The sequence below is a fragment of the Neovison vison genome, chromosome 5, assembly GCF_020171115.1.
Source record: "Neovison vison isolate M4711 chromosome 5, ASM_NN_V1, whole genome shotgun sequence".
Classification (NCBI taxonomy): domain Eukaryota; kingdom Metazoa; phylum Chordata; class Mammalia; order Carnivora; family Mustelidae; genus Neogale; species Neogale vison.
This window is the reverse complement of record NC_058095.1, coordinates 1,480,296-1,495,150: the sequence shown is the minus strand read 5'-3', so window position 1 is coordinate 1,495,150 and position 14,855 is coordinate 1,480,296. Positions and strand designations below refer to the sequence as shown.

The 14,855-nt window shown below is 68.6% G+C and overlaps 2 protein-coding genes across 5 annotated transcripts in view; one reads left to right on the top strand and one right to left on the bottom strand.

The window, feature by feature from the left end:
- Positions 1-13,285, top strand: part of AATK (apoptosis associated tyrosine kinase) — a 31,587-nt gene extending 18,302 nt beyond the window's left edge. The window contains exons 3-14 of the mRNA XM_044247243.1: positions 260-407; positions 2,599-2,678; positions 3,126-3,244; positions 3,439-3,526; positions 4,366-4,499; positions 5,749-5,833; positions 5,912-6,033; positions 7,354-7,503; positions 7,941-10,596; positions 10,711-10,870; positions 11,054-11,239; positions 12,188-13,285. Of these exons, the coding sequence (XP_044103178.1) occupies positions 260-407; positions 2,599-2,678; positions 3,126-3,244; positions 3,439-3,526; positions 4,366-4,499; positions 5,749-5,833; positions 5,912-6,033; positions 7,354-7,503; positions 7,941-10,596; positions 10,711-10,870; positions 11,054-11,239; positions 12,188-12,228 (3,969 nt within the window). The 3' untranslated portion in view covers positions 12,229-13,285. The remainder of the gene's footprint in view (positions 1-259; positions 408-2,598; positions 2,679-3,125; positions 3,245-3,438; positions 3,527-4,365; positions 4,500-5,748; positions 5,834-5,911; positions 6,034-7,353; positions 7,504-7,940; positions 10,597-10,710; positions 10,871-11,053; positions 11,240-12,187) is intronic.
- A 952-nt stretch (positions 13,286-14,237) lies between these two features.
- BAIAP2 (BAR/IMD domain containing adaptor protein 2) overlaps positions 14,238-14,855 on the bottom strand; it is a 63,256-nt gene continuing 62,638 nt past the window's right edge. For 2 of the 4 annotated variants that reach the window (XM_044247237.1, XM_044247241.1), the window contains exon 14: positions 14,238-14,688. In XM_044247237.1, coding sequence (XP_044103172.1) covers positions 14,619-14,688 — 70 coding nt within the window. In that variant the 3' untranslated portion in view covers positions 14,238-14,618. The remainder of the gene's footprint in view (positions 14,689-14,855) is intronic. The other 2 variants (XM_044247238.1, XM_044247239.1) reach the window with 2 other exon arrangements.

Here is a 14,855-nt window from a genome sequence, read left to right as displayed (position 1 = left end):
TGTCCTCCAGGCAGCCGGTGTCTCTCGGGGGGAAGGGGGCTAGGAGCAGGGTGTGTTCTCTGCCCTGAGCAGTGAGAAAACGGGTGGAAGGGGCGGCTAGCGGGTGCCCCAGCTCTGGGTCAGGTCCCCAGCCCTCACTGGCCCCAGCCCCAGAAGAGGTGAGCGCTCGGTCCTTTCTGAGTCTGGCCTGCACCCCTTGGCCCTGCCCCATCCCGGGAGCCCTGAATCACGGCCGGCCGGGCACCCCCTACCACTGCAGGAGTTTGAGAATGCCGAGGGGGAAGAGTACGCCGCGGGCTTCTCGGCACAGGGCTCCCCTGCGACAGGGGCGCAGAACGGGCCAGACGTGTACGTCCTGCCGCTCACCGAGGTCTCCCTGCCCATGGCCAAGCAGCCGGGGCGCTCAGGTGAGTGATCCCCTGGGAGAGGCCTGGGTGGTGTGCACAGGGGATGAGCTGGGTTCCAGCCTGGCCTCTGGACTCAGCAGCCAGTGCTCCCGGGGAGGGGGCGGCCGGGCTTCAAAGCAAGCAGGTGGGATGGGCTGGTAGGTGTCCCCTTCTGGAGGGGGCTGGGGCACCGTGGACAGGCTTGGGTCAGCCTTCTGCCCACCACCTCACCCACCTGGGGGCTGCTGTGCCAGGGGCAGCTCTGGGCACCAGGGACAAGGGACCAGTCGCCTTCGTGCTGGGCTGGGTTACCCCCATGCTGGGAGGAGGGGCTCCTCCGCTGTCCCTGGATGCTTGACCCCAGACTACCCCTGGAGCACTGGCCAGCCATGCAGGGACATGGGCTCCATTGTGCCTAGTGGGCGGGACCCACCTACTCAGGGAGGGGGGCTCTCTGGGGCCCCTCTGTGGGCGGGGCCCTGAATGGGCCTCTGACTCCCGCGGGGCTGGGGCGGGAGCAGGGAGGGACCTGTTCCCACGGCTTCCTTGCCCCGTCTCCCATTTGTTCCCCATCCTGCCCCCCAAGCCCCGGCCACCCTGCCCCAGGGTGACCCCTGAGGACAGATGTGGGTGCAAGCTGGAGGGGTTCGAGGTCCGTGTCGGAGCCGGCCTGGGAACGCCTCGCTGAGTCTGGGGCCTGTGGGGTGGGGCTCCCGTGACGCCTAATCTCAGGGCCTCTCCCTGGAAGCCCCTCTGCAAGGCCCGGGCCCACCCTCGGCTCCTTCAGGGGCGCTGAGGGAAGGGGGTGAGCCCTGCGGGAGCTCGGGGGACACTGGCCTGCGCTGGTGATGATGGCGCGGGCCCATCCCATCTGCTTGCTTTGAAGCCGTCCCTGACCTCTGTGCTGTCCGCTCGGAAGCCCAGACTTCATGGAGGCACTGGTCTGGGCCCTCAGAGCTGCCCCGGGGCCACCAGGGTGTCACCTCTCCCCGTCCAGCCAGCGTCTCCTGGGGGACACGTCAGCGGCTAGGCGGGAGCCGGGGCCCGGGGCTCGAAGGCCCCTGCCGACCGACCCGAAGCCCCTGCGGGAAGCAGGCCGCGGCGGGAGGCTCCCGGCTTTCCTGGACGGCACGGGGGCTCAGAGCCCATGCCGTCCCTGGACGCTGGTCACGAGTGGGGAGCCGGGGGTCATCCCAGGGAACACTGCCCCCCCCAGCCTTGGCCTGTTGCCCGTAGGCAGTGCCTGGGACCCCGGCTTCTCACACCCCTCAAGGCACTGTCCCCGAGGGTGGGGATCTGGGACCAGGAGACAGCAGCAACGTAGCTCATGTCACCCTGTTTCTGGGGAGGGGAGAGGTTTCAGGTGATACAGGGGGCAGCCCATGTGGAGGTCCGGGTTAAAGACCTGAGCAACAAGGTCCACCCCTCGAAACTGTGGCGGGGGAAGGTGCCGCCAGCAGGTGGGGACCCAGGGCTAGGAACCCCGAGGCTCAGGGCCCAGCAGCCGCCCCCTAGATCCTGCTCAGCGTGAAGGTCAGCATTCCCTGGGAGCAGACCCCATCTCCAGGGTGCTCCTGGCATTCTAGGCCCCGCCCTGTCCCCCTGAGCCCTCAGGGCGGTTGGCGTGGGAGCAGAATTCAGGGAATCCCTGGGGCATGGGGGGCATGAGTGGGCTCGGCAGCCCTGGCCCTTCCTCCGGGGCCCTCACTGACCCTTCTTCCCTACTGACCTCACCCAGCCCGGGCGGCAGGAGAATGGGCCCAGTGTGCTCCGTGCGGGGCTGTGCCAAGCAGCGTCCGACAAAGGGGCCTTTGGTGCTCCTGGTGCTGGAATGCCAGCCTGCGGCAGGGGTGAGGGGACGGGCTGCTCTGGTGCCCTCCCCTCCATGGGCTTGGCCTCAGCCATACTGCCCGCCTGGCCTTGCCTGTGCACTGCTCCTGGCCCCGGGCCCCGCTGTCTTCAGCCTGGCGTGTCCCTGTACTTCGGGGACCAGCCTTCCCGGACCCTCCCAGAAAGATGCCTGCATGTGGCTTGCAGGTCCACGGCTCCCTGGGGCAGCAGGCACCTTGCTCCTGACGGTAGTCCCCAGGCGTGGCCCCGCTCTGGAGGGTGCAGGGCAGCTCCCCAGCACAGCTGAGTGGACAGCCGGGAAGGGCAGCTGGGGGCAGCGACAGCCTGAGCTGGGGTTCCTGAGCGCCCCGTCCCGTTACAGTACAGCTGCTCAAGTCCACAGACCTGGGCCGGCACAGTCTCTTATACCTGGAGGAGGTGGGCCACGGCTGGTTCGGGAAGGTGAGCTGCTGGCCCCGGGCAGGGGTCGGAGGGGAGGGCACTGGCAGTCAGAGGGGCAGGGTGGAGACCTGCTTCTCGTGGGAGCTGCCCCAGCCCTGGGGTCCCCTTTCTTGCTGGTCCCCTTCCTGGGGCGTCCCTTCTGTGCAGGTCCTGGTATCAGGTGCTGGGAGGCGCCCCTGAGAACGCCAGGTTGGGGGGCCGTGTCGTGGTCCTGGCTCCTCCCTCATGCCCCGCTGGGGGTCCCCTCTTCCTCGCGGCAGACCTGCAGAGACCTTGGGGAGGAGCTGGGGTGACCACATTCGGCAGAGAGGGTCCCCGGCAGGGGCCCAGGACCCTCCTGCAGACAAGTTCGGGGTGGGGGGCGCGAGGAGGAGCAGGGACCGGAGGCTCTGCCTGGGGGGGCCGTGGCTCTGCCTGGGGGGGCCGTGGTGACGCGCAGCCCCGCAGGTGTTCCTGGGGGAGGTGAACGCGGGCGTCGGCAGCGCCCCGGTGGTGGTGAAGGAGCTGAAGGCGAGCGCCAGTGTCCAGGAGCAGATGCAGTTCCTGGAGGAGGCCCAGCCCTACAGGTGGGGCCCCGGGCCGGGCTCCTGCTGGGAGGGGGCGGGAGGGGGGCCGCGGGGCACGGGGCCCTGGGGACAAAGGCAAGCTCTGTGCTGTCCCTGCTCCTCCCCCACCCCTGCAGAGCCAGCCCCCCTCCCCGCCCGCCCGCCCCCTCCTGCCCTGAGTTCGAGTCAGGGGGGCAGCCTGTTGGCTCCCGCAGGGCCCTGCAGCACAGTAACCTGCTCCAGTGCCTGGCACAGTGCGCGGAGGTGACGCCCTACCTGCTGGTGATGGAGTTCTGCCCCATGGTGAGTGGCCGCGCCCCGCTCTGCCAGCGCCCCTCCGTCCGTCCTTCCGTCCTTCCGTGTGGGGCGCGCAGGAGGGGCTCACCCTCCCACAGGGGCAGATTGGCTGAGCCGGGGGCAGGGGCCCTGGGCGCCATCCTCCCAGAGGCAGCCCGCGGGGAGCGGGCGATCCCACATCATGGGGGCAGGTGGCCGCTGTGTCTGGGACCCCACTGCACGCTGGGGCCGCCCGGCCACCTGTCTGGCGGAGTCAAGACGCTCTCCTGTGAGCCGCCTGCCACCACGTCCTTGGTCTCCCGTGGCTGGGATGTCCCTTGTGAGATGCCCCTGGGGTCCCCTCCCCCACCCTTCCCAGCTCCAGACCTGCTTGGAGCTGCCCTTGGCCGACCGGCACCCTGAGGCCTGCAGGGCCGCACCGCCCAGTGTCTGGACTCCGGCTAGAAGCTGTGACCTCCTGGGGCTTCCCCAACATGGCCAGGCCCCTCCTGGAGCCAGGCAGTGGGCGGTGTCCCGCCGGTCGGGGACTCTCCAGCTGTCCCTCTAGTCACCTGCCCCGTGCTCCCTCCTGGCTGGGCGTCACAGGGCTTGTCTGATGCTTGTGAGCAGTGAGGGGGCAGGCACGTGGGCCCGGTGGTCTGCACCCAGGACGGGGTCTGTGGGGACCACAGGGAAAGTGTCCACTGTCCGTGGGGTTTTCCCACTGACGGCCGGCTGCTGCGGGGCAGTCTCGGCGGTGGCTCCCTGGGCTGTTAGGGGGTCCTCTGTGGGGAGGGAGGGGCTGGGTGGCAGGCTCGCAGGGCCCCTGCTCCGCACGCGGGTGACGCTGTCGCCCCTCTTGGCAGGGAGACCTCAAGGGCTATCTGCGTAGCTGCCGGGTGGCGGAGTCCCTGGCGCCTGACCCCCTCACCCTGCAGCGCATGGCCTGCGAGCTGGCCTCCGGGGTCCTGCACCTGCATCGCCACAACTACGTGCACAGGTGAGGCGGGGCGGGGCTGCTGGCTCTCTGCCGCTGCGGCCCCTGCGCAGAGGGGTGCCAGCTTCCTGCCTGGAGCCTTACGTGAGGGCTTGGCTCGGTTCCTCTTCATCTGGCCTTTAAGGGAGCTGCAGAGGCGTCTTCTGGAATAAAAGACAGATGGGGGTGTGGGGTGCGGTGGACACCTGCTTCTGCAGGACGTCGGGCTGGCCTGGGCAAGCTCATAGCAGGGCCCAGGGCTCATTCTCTGTTCCCGGGGCGGCCAGAGCCACCTGGCAGCCCCACGCTGGGCCCTGCTTGCCTCTGTGTCCCTGTGTTCCGGAGGCTCCTGGGGGGAGGGTTGGTTCTGTCCTGCTTCCGCCTTGGCCCTGGAATCGGAAGGAGGGAGCAGGGTGCCCCGCGTAGGGGGACATGCCGGACGAAGCGGCGATGGAGCAGGGGCCCCGCCAGCCCCGGGCGCCGCACGGGCCGTCCTCCCCAACAATATCCTGGTGCTGAGTGATGACACGTGTGACTCCAGCATCAGAGATTTTGTTGAAGATGGCAGCTGCCAGCCTCCCGACCTGCCCGCTGGGCCCGCCCTGCCCCGAGCGCAGGCCCACCTGCAGCCCCTGGTGGGTGTGTGCTGACCCACGTTTGCCGGAGCGCCCTGGGCCCCCAGACACCCCTGCAGCCCGCAGCCCGAGGCCAGCCACTGGCCGGCCGTGGTGCGGTCACTCCCCGCCCTACCCTGCCCTGGGCCGGGAGGGGGCCCCCCACCCTGTGTGAGCCGGGCAGGGTCAGGATCCCCCGGGAGACTTGGGATCTCAGGATCCCCACGGGGGAGGGTGAGGGGGTCGTGGGCGGGAAGAAAGATGAGGCAGTATCCCTGACTGGCTCCGTCTGGAGGGTGGCTCAGTCGGCCGGCGAGAAAGAAGCCGGGGGCGAGAGCTGGGGTCAGCAGGGGGGTCCAGCAGTGGCCGGGCCGTGCCTTCACTGAGGGCCCCGTGGCATGCCCCAGCCTTTTCTGGGCCTCGTTTTCCTCGTCTACCTTGTAACATTTGAGGCCCCGTCCATGCGGGCTCTCCAGTGCGCCTGGTGCCCCGTGAGGGCCGCAGGCTTGGGGCCACGGGCTTGGGGCTGCTGCTCAGATGCCCTCTCCCCCCCACTCCCACTTGCGACAATGTCCTCGGGGACAAGCGGTCCGGCTCCTCCGTGCCCCGGATGTCCCCGGCCTGGCCCTGCCACTGACCCCCACCCTCCCGCCCTCCAGCGACCTGGCCCTGAGGAACTGCCTGCTGGCGGCCGACCTGACCGTGAAAATCGGCGACTACGGCCTGTCCCACGGCAAATACAGGGTAAGAGGGCGGGGCCATGCTGGGGGTCAGGGCCAGCCGCCCGGCTCCCCGTGGCAGCCCTGTCCCCTGTGCCCACAGGAGGACTACTTCGTGACCGCCGACCAGCTGTGGGTGCCGCTGCGCTGGATCGCACCCGAGCTTGTGGACGAGGTGCACTGCAACCTGCTGGTGGTGGACCAGACCAAGGCCAGCAACGTGTGGTGAGCGGGGGTGGGGGTGCGGCGGCGGGGGGCGGGGCCCGGGCGGCGTGGGGGCGGGCCCGGGCGACGAGGGGCGGGGCCCGGGCGGCAACGGAAGGAGACGCCCACAGGCCTTGCCAGGCCACGAGCTGGTGCTTGTCCCACGAGGACACAGGGCTCTCAGGCCCGCCAGGCAGCAGGCGACCGAGTCCCACCGGCCTTACACGTGCAACGACATGCTTCTCCACCCAGTCTCCTCGCTCTGCGGGAGGTGGTCGCTTCTGACCCCAGGGCAGGTCATGGGGCTGCTGGGGCCACCTGCAGCTGTGCAGTGCCAGTGGCCCCTGGTCTTGCCCTCCCCCCGGGATCCCCTGACATCCAAAGTCGCCAGGGCCCGAGCACACGCTCAGGTTGGAAAGCCTGTTGGGAGTGGAACAGGCTCCCTGGCGGAGACATGGGACCCAGCGTGGCACCTGCTCTCCGCGCAGGGGGCGGGAGCGCTCCCGTGACTGGTCTGGAGGGGGTCCCCATCCTGGGAACCAAGCAGCACACGGAGAAGCCATTCAGACCCATTACTTGGCCGCTGGAGGCTCTGCCATGGTGGTCTCTGTCCCTGACCAGGGTCTTCTCCCCACCCCTCTGCCCCCCAGCTCCCCAAGCCTGTCTGGTCTCCTCCTTCTGCTCCAGGGAGCTCTCAGAGCCTGGATCCGCGGACCCCCCTCCTTCCTGAGCATGCCCGAGGCCTCTACCCACAGTCCACTGCCACCCCGTCCCCTCACTTTGCCCACCGGCCCACCCTGCTGCATGCTGACGGGGGTTCTCTCTGTTGCCCTATTGGCTCTGTTCCTCATGCTCCCTGGCTCCCGGGACAGCCTGGGGTGCCAGGGAGCTGGGTGTCACATGCTGGAAGGAACCTAAGGGCCTTCTTCTGGTCCTGCATGCTCCAGCAGCCCTGCTTATTCCCTCACCACCACCACCACCCCCCGCCCCAGCCTCAAGGCCTTGGCTCCACCAGTCCCCTAGGACTGGGAGCTTCTCCACACGGTAGTTCGTACCCTGGCTGTGGTGTCTGGCCTTCACCGTGGCTGGGGAATGAGTACGTGCACCGATGAAGGGTCTGGGGTCTGTGGAAAGGCCTGGTGGCTTTTATTTCTCTAAATGACCTGGGCACAGATTTGGCCCCGGCTGGGTGGCGTGTCCTGCCAGTCTACTGAAGGAAGTTGCTGTCCTTTGGGAGGGCTGTCCCAGGGTGCTCGTGTGATTACAGGAGCGGCCCTGTGGTGGCTGAGCCTCTGAGGTCTGTGCAGCCACGCCAGCCCCTGATGGCCACCCCCTCCGCAGGTCCCTGGGCGTGAGCATCTGGGAGCTCTTCGAGCTGGGCGCGCAGCCCTACCCCCACCACTCCGACCGGCAGGTGCTGGCCTACGCCGTCCGGGAGCAGCAGCTGAAACTCCCCAAGCCCCAGCTGCAGCTCACACTGTCTGACCGCTGGTGAGGGCCTGTGAGGCCAGGCGGGGTGTAGTGTCCCCGGCAGGAAGGGCAAGACTGAGGGGGTGCTCCGAGTCAGACTGCCTGGCTTCTCAGCCAACGCTGGCTCCCCTCCCCTGCCCCGCGTCCACAACTGGTGGTCTCTTTACCCAAAACACAAACTCGCCTGCCGCCTGGGTGGAGATGGGCTAAGGGAAAGGCTCCTCCGCCCACTGTGGGCTCCCAGACCTCGGAGCCCACCTTGGAAGATTTGGGGTCTCCTGCAGTTAAGTTGGAGGTTCCCTTCCCTGTCCTTAAGAGAGTCTGAGTAGAAGGAGAGGCCCCCAGACCTTCCTGCGGAGGGCAGATCTGCTCATCCCTGCGGGGGCCGGGGTTCCTGTCTGGGGGCGGGGGCAGGTCCTGGTGGGCGAGGCCTGAGCCCTGGGCCTCCCTCCTGGCAGGTACGAGGTGATGCAGTTCTGTTGGCTGCAGCCTGAGCAGCGGCCCACGGCCGAGGAGGTGCACCTGCTGCTGTCCTACCTCTGCGCCAAGGGCGCCACAGAGGCGGAGGAGGAGTTTGAGCGGCGCTGGCGCTCGCTGCGGCCGGGCGGGGGCGGCACGGGCCCCGGGCTGGCCGGCCTGGCCCTGGGGGGTGCGGGCGAGCTGGCGGCCGCCTCGTCCTTCCCGCTGCTGGAGCAGTTCGCGGGCGACGGCTTCCAGGCGGACGGGGACGACGTGCTGACGGTGACGGAGACGAGCCGCGGCCTCAACTTCGAGTACAAGTGGGAGGCGGGCCGCGGTGCCGAGGCCTTCCTGCCGCCCGGGGGCGCAGCAAGCCCCAGCCGCACCGCGCGCCTGCAGGAGCTCTGCGCCCCCGATGGCGCGCCCCCCGGCGTGGTGCCCGTGCTCAGCGCGCACAGCCCCTCGGTGGGCAGCGAGTACTTCATCCGGCTGGAGGAGCCCACACCCGCCACCGGCCACGATCCTGACTGCGCCGGCTGCACCCCCAGCCCCCATGCTGTGGGCCTGCTCCCCGATGGCGGTGACCAGGAAAACGACTCGGAGGGCAGCGCAGCTGCCTCGTTGGCCATGGAGCCGCTGTTGGGCCCTGTGCCGTCCCCCGCGGGGTCCTGGGGCCACTGTGACTACTCCTTGCACGGGAGCCACGCCCGGGACCCGCCCTGCTCTCTGGGCTCGCCCTCCCCGGGGACCCTCATGCTGGCAGAGCCCAGGGAGGAGGACAGTGACTGGGGCGCAGCTGCCTTCTGCCCACCCTTCTTGGAGGACCCACTGGGCACGTCCCCCTCGGGGAGCTCCAGGGCCCAGCCATCCCCCGGTGGGGAGGTGGTGGGGGAGGCCGAGGCGTGCAGGGCTGCCCAGCATAGACACTGGAGTTCCAACGTGTCTGCCAACAACAACAGTGGCAGCCGAGTGCCAGGTTCCTGGGACACGGGGTACGTGGGTGGGTGCATGGGCTGCTGTCCCAGCACAGAGCACACAGGACAGGCCGTCCCTGAGCTGGGCCGTCCCCTGGCCCTGGAGGACACCATAGAGCCTCTCCTTGGGCTACAGGGGGTCTCCTCTGGCCAGGAGCTCAGCCGCTGCCTTGGCCTCCGTCATCTGCGTCCTGCTGGGAGCCTGCCGCCTGTCACTTGTCTGCTGCCGTCCTCCGAAACACAGGCGGCCATAAGCGGGGGTGACCACCCCCAGACAGAGCCCAGGCTTGCTGAGGAGGCTGAGGGCTCTGCCAGACCTCAGAGACCCCTACCATCTCTCCCTGCCCCATCCCCGGAGGGAGCCCTGCTTCCTGCTGAGGAGGCTGGTGCCCTCGCCAGCCTGCCTGCCTTGCCCATGCCCGCTGGCAGCTGGGAGACTGCCCCCGAGGTAGCCCCGAGCCTGGACAGCTGCCCTGGTTCCCCGGAGCTGGAGGCGACAGTCAGCGAGGACGAGGACGAGGACGTGACAGAGGCCACTTCTGGCATCTTCACAGATGCGTCCAGTGACGGCCCGCCCACAGAGAAGCTGGATGTGATGCCGGCCTTCCGCTCCCTGCAGAAGCAGGTGGGGACCCCCGACTCTGTGGACTCCCTAGATATCCCCTCTTCTGCCAGTGATGGTGGCGGCCTCGAGGTCTTCAGCCCCTCCGTTATTGGCACTCCTGGTGGGCAGCCCCGGGCCCTGGACAGTGGCTACGACACGGAGAACTACGAGTCCCCTGAGTTTGTGCTCAAGGAAGCACATGAACCGTGCGAGCCCGAGGTCTTTGGGGAGCTGGTCTCCGAGGGTGAGGGCCCCAGGCCCGAGACGCAGCTCTCTACCTCCCTTGGAGGCCTCAGCGAGAAGAACCCCTACCGTGACTCAGCCTACTTTTCGGACCTCGATACAGAGCCTGAGTCCACCTCGGGCCCCCAGGAGAAGGGAGGAGGTGCCTTGGCCTCGAGGCTAGAGCTGGACCTGGAGAGCCCTGGGCTGCCGTCCGCACAGCCCTCCCCTGAGTCTGGGTTGCCCCAGGGGGCACAGGGCACAGGCCCCATGGGCGTGCCACCGCTGCTACTGCCGCTGCCAGAGGACCCTTCTCCAGAGCCCAGCAGCACCTGCCCGGAGAGCCCCAGACTGGAGCCTCCTTGGCCCCAAGGCCCTGCAGGAGGGCCTGCAGGGCCCAGCCCGGAGCGCTCCGAGGTTTTCCTGCTGACCCCAGTGCCACTGAGCTCAGAGAGCCATGGCCCTGACCTCCAGGAGGCCGCAGTGCTGCTGTCCGGGCCCGCCCAGCAAGAACGGACAGGGGGCCCCAGCACCCCCAGAACCCCCCTCTGCCTGGCTTTGCCGGGACTGCCCGCAGCCCCCGAGGGCCGGTCGGAGGAGGAGGAGGAGGACAGTGAGGACAGCGACGAGTCTGATGAGGAGCTGCGCTGCTACAGCGTCCAGGAGCCCAGCGAGGAGAGCGAGGAGGAGGCGCCGCCGGTGCCCGTGGTGGTGGCCGAGAGCCAGAGCGCGCGCAACCTGCGTGGCCTGCTCAAGATGCCCAGCCTGCTGTCCGAGGCCTTCTGCGAGGACCTGGAGCGCAAGAAGAAAGCCGTGTCCTTCTTCGACGACGTCACCGTCTACCTCTTCGACCAGGTGGGCGGCCGCGCCGGGCTCCGCGCGCGGGGGTGGGCCCCCCGGGGGCGTGGGGAGCCGCGGGAGCCGCCGCGGGCCCATCTGACCGGGCCACGCGCCGCTCTGACCCTCCAGGAGAGCCCCACCCGGGAGCTCGGGGAGCCCCTCCCTGACGCCAAGGAGCCGCCCCCCGCCTTCCTGGCGGGCGGACCCCGCACCCCCGGCGCGCACGCCCAGCCTCGGCGGGCGGACCGCTCCCCCGACGGCTCGGCGGCGACCCCTGCGGCGGAGGACGGTGAGGCGGAGGCGGGGCTTGTGGGTCTTGACGTCACGGGGCGGGGCCTATCGGGCGGGCCTGTCGGCGGGTGTGACGTCAGGGCGGGCGGCGGCGGCGGCGGCGGCGGGGGCGGCGGCGGCGGGGGGCCCGGCCCGGGGGGCCGTGACGTCCGCGACGCGAGTGACCGCCTCCGGCTCGCAGGCCGCGGGCTGGCGTGGGACGACGGCTTCCCGCAGACGCCGGGCCCCGACGCCGCCCTGCCCGCCCCCGCCGCGCCCCCCAAGCCGGCCGCGTCCGGCCCCTTCTCGCGCTTCACCGTGTCGCCGGCGCCCGCGTCCCGCTTCTCCATCACGCACGTGTCGGACTCGGACGCCGGGTCCGTGGGAGGTGAGGCTGCAGCGGGGCCGGTGGGAGCGACCCCGAGGGGGGCAGTGGAGGGGGCGGCCGGGAGGGCCCCTGCTCGGAGCCGAGGCTCCGCGCTCCTTGTTTCTCATCTCTGGACACGCGCGGTTTTCAGGTGGGTAAACTGAGGCACGGAGGGGCGCCCTGTTCCCCGCCAGCTGCTGGTCCCGCACCTGTCTGGGCCCTGGCCCTTCGATGCCCTCTTCTCCCTCCTCTGGAGGCACCAGGCTGGACACGGAGTGCCCCCCCCCACTCTGCTCTCTGCCAGACCTAAGCGCCCTGAAACCCGCAGCGGCCTCCGCCACCGGAGCCTGCCCGGCTCCCGCGGGTGGGGCTCGTCCACCGCCCGCATCTCCGATGCGGTCGCGCTTGCCCGGAGGTGCCCAGCTCGCACCTCCCTCCCTGCTCCACCCCCACCCCAGCTTCAGACCAGTGCGGCCCGCCAGGCTGCCCCCTCCCCCTCCTTCCTGACCCGCGTGCCGTCCTGCATCCCGGCAAGGCTGCTCTGGACGCCCAGCCACAGCAGGACACTGCTGTCCCCCAGCAGACTCAGCCCCTTGTGCCCTGCCAGGCGGGAGGGCCGGCTCACAGCACACCCTCAGTGGCCGCCAGGAGGCTTGTTCGTGACTGTGACCAGCCCGCCCTGTTTGGGTCTCTGTTTCCCCACCTGTGAAAGGAGGACCCAGAAGGCATTTGCTGGGCTCTGTTGGGCCCGAGGGCAGGCCTGGGCCTGGTGATGCCGGGGAAGAGAAATGGGTGTGGCTCCCACGAGACAGCTAGGCAGGCCGGCTGCAGTGAACGGCCCGAGGGCTGTAGCCCCAGCTGGTCGTTTGGCCCCTTGGCTGAGGATGGAGGTCAGGTGGCAGTCCTGGGGCAGGGCAGTCTCAGGAATCTCGGTCCCCAAACACTCACGTGGTACCTCGCGTTTGCCAGGGCCTGTAGCAAGAGCTGGGGGCAGCTGTAAAGAGGCGTGAGGCCCAGGCGGGCCCTCTTGGAGCCCCTCCCGTCCTGCTCCCGGAAGCAGCGAGGATGGTGACTGGCAGCGGGGACCTTGGCCTTGGTGCCCCACACAGCACCCTGGAGGAGCAGGGCAGGACAGGAGGCCTCCCTGGCCCTGGATGGTGGAGCAGCCCTGTGCACCGATCCCGTGCTGCCCCAGGCAGGGGCAGGATTTGTCCTGGACACTTGGGTTTGTCCCTAGCTGCTGGGGATGCCCTTCAGCCTCAGGTCTGAGCAGCTCCTTCCCCTGCAGCCTCCCCCTCCACCCTGCCCCTGCTCATGGGCTGCTTGGCTTCTGAGGCCGGGGGACCTGCTCTTGGCTGGGGGGCCTTGCATGCCCTGCCCACCAGTTCCCATGGTTACAGGAGATTGTCCTTACCCAGCCCAGGGAATGAGCCCATCCCTGCTGGGGTGGCCCTTCTCTGCCCCCTTTGCCCGGTTCTGGGTTTGCTCTGTGCAAGAGGACCCTGGGCTTGTGTGTCGTGCCCCGTACCTCAAAGTCTGGCTGTCTTTCCCTTCAGCGACTCAGACCCATCACCTCTCTCTCCCCACGCAGCCTGGGCCAGCTCCCATCAGAGTCCACGGCTGGAGCGCAGGCGGGTGGGTCAAGGTGGGCTGCCTGGAGGGGGTGGCTGCTGCCCACACCTGTTCTAAAGGTGCCTGCGGCAGGCTGGCATGCCCAGCTCCCCTCTGCAGGGCAGCAGCGCCAAAAGGAAAGTGGGGGGCTGCACCCCCCAGTGTCAGGGGCTCCTGCCTGCAGGGATGGGGACGCGGGAAGGGGTGGAACCGGGAGGGAAGCGGGGGCAGGGCAGCCCAGGGAATATTTTTGTAACTGCTGTCGTCTGGATGACTTTAAGTTATTGTTGCCAAAGAGACGTAAAGTTTATTGTTGTTTTGGGGGTGTGGGTGGGGGATCTGTTTTGGGTTTGTGTTTTTTGGTTTTTATTAGTTTGGAGGCTTAGGATGCTGGTGCAATGATTCTCTTGTTCCTTTTTTGTTTGTTTTTTAAAAGAAATCAAGCTAAGAAAAAGCTTTCATGCTCACTGTGTGTTTCTTTTGTGGTTTGCACATAAAGCCCTGGGGAGGAGGGGGCCTGGTGGGGTGAGGGGTGGGCCCAGCTGCTGGCCCTGCCCAGGGCACAGCAGTCCCTCCTGACCACTGAGCGCGCGCACGCGCGCGTGTGTGTGTGTGGTGTGTGTGTGTGTGTGTGTGTGTGTGGCCACCCCCTCCCCTCGCCAGCTGCCCTGGCACACCTTGGTGGAGGGGGACGGTGACTTAAGAAGGCACCAACTGCCGCAGCCCTCTCTCCTGTGAGGGGACCTGCGGACCTCCTTGGGACGTTCTCGCCCCTCCCCTTTCCCAAGCACGGAAGCAGGGGTGGGGCGAGCGGCAGGCAAGAGGGTCTTTGAGGAGTTTGGGCTTCTGTGCATCTCCGCCCCAAACATCTGCCCCGAGACCTCACCGGGCCCATCTCCAGCTCCTATGAGGCCAGGGCCCTGTGTACCCACCTGCCCTGCCTGTGCTCCCCTTTTGCTTCTCCTCCTGGGCCGTGCACGGGCTCCGGTCAGACTGCAGACCCCATCCTTCAGGAGCCTGGCAGGAGGGGGACGGCTGCCCGGAGTGTTTCCCCAGATGGGCGCTGCTGGCGCCCATGTTGGTGACTGTTGGTCACCAGGGTGCTTCAGCCACAGACACTGTGGAAGTGGCTGGGGTGGGTGTCCCCCTCACCCCCTCCAGAGGCACCCACCATTTACTCCGGGGACACGGAGGAGAGCAGGGGGCCCAGTAGCCAGTTCTGGAGGGGGGGGTTGTGGCTTGGCTGGGGCACAGTGGCCCCCCAGAATGCTAGTGGGAGTGGGGAGGCTCAGCAGAGCTCCAGTCGGGAGCACCTCATAGCTTCATCTTCCAGAGGAAGGTGGCGGGGTCTCCCCTGCCTCCGCCCCAGGCCTCCCGCCCCCTCGGGCCCACAGAGCACAAGCGGGCACAGTGGGGCACAGACTCTTTATTGATCAGACGCTTGGGGGCTACGCGCGGTGTGGGAGCTGAGCCCCCTTCCGGCTGCAGGCCGACTCGACACCCTTCCCTGCCCCTGGGGGGGGACCACGACACGCATAGCCGGGGGCCCTGCCTAAGAGGCCGGCCGCACCGCCTGGGGGCAGCTCCCAGCCGTGAGGCTACTCGGCCACGACTCCGAAGAAAGGGCTGGGGTCCTGCCCGGGCCAGACTGAGGTGGGGGCAGAGCCAGGCAGGTGAAGGGCATGGAAGGAGGAGAAAACTCTCTAAACAGGGGCCACACAGACTGTTAGAAAAGGGGTTGTGTTTGGGGACAAGGGGGGTGCCCAGCGGGCAGCATGGGACTTGGCCGTCAGCTGAGGAGGGGGGCAGACCTGTCATTGGTCACTGTCGGCTTCAGCTGGACGCTGGCGAAGGGATTCCTGAAGAGAGAAGAGAAGAGAGGTTTCAGCATGGGAGATGCACCGTGTCGCCTGGGCTGCCCCAGGGTCCTCGGCCGAGCGGATGGCTCGGCCTCAGCCCGGAGCTGGGCGGCGACGCAGCCCGCAGGGACAGGCAGGGCAGGGCAGGGCGCGGTGCGCAGGGCCAG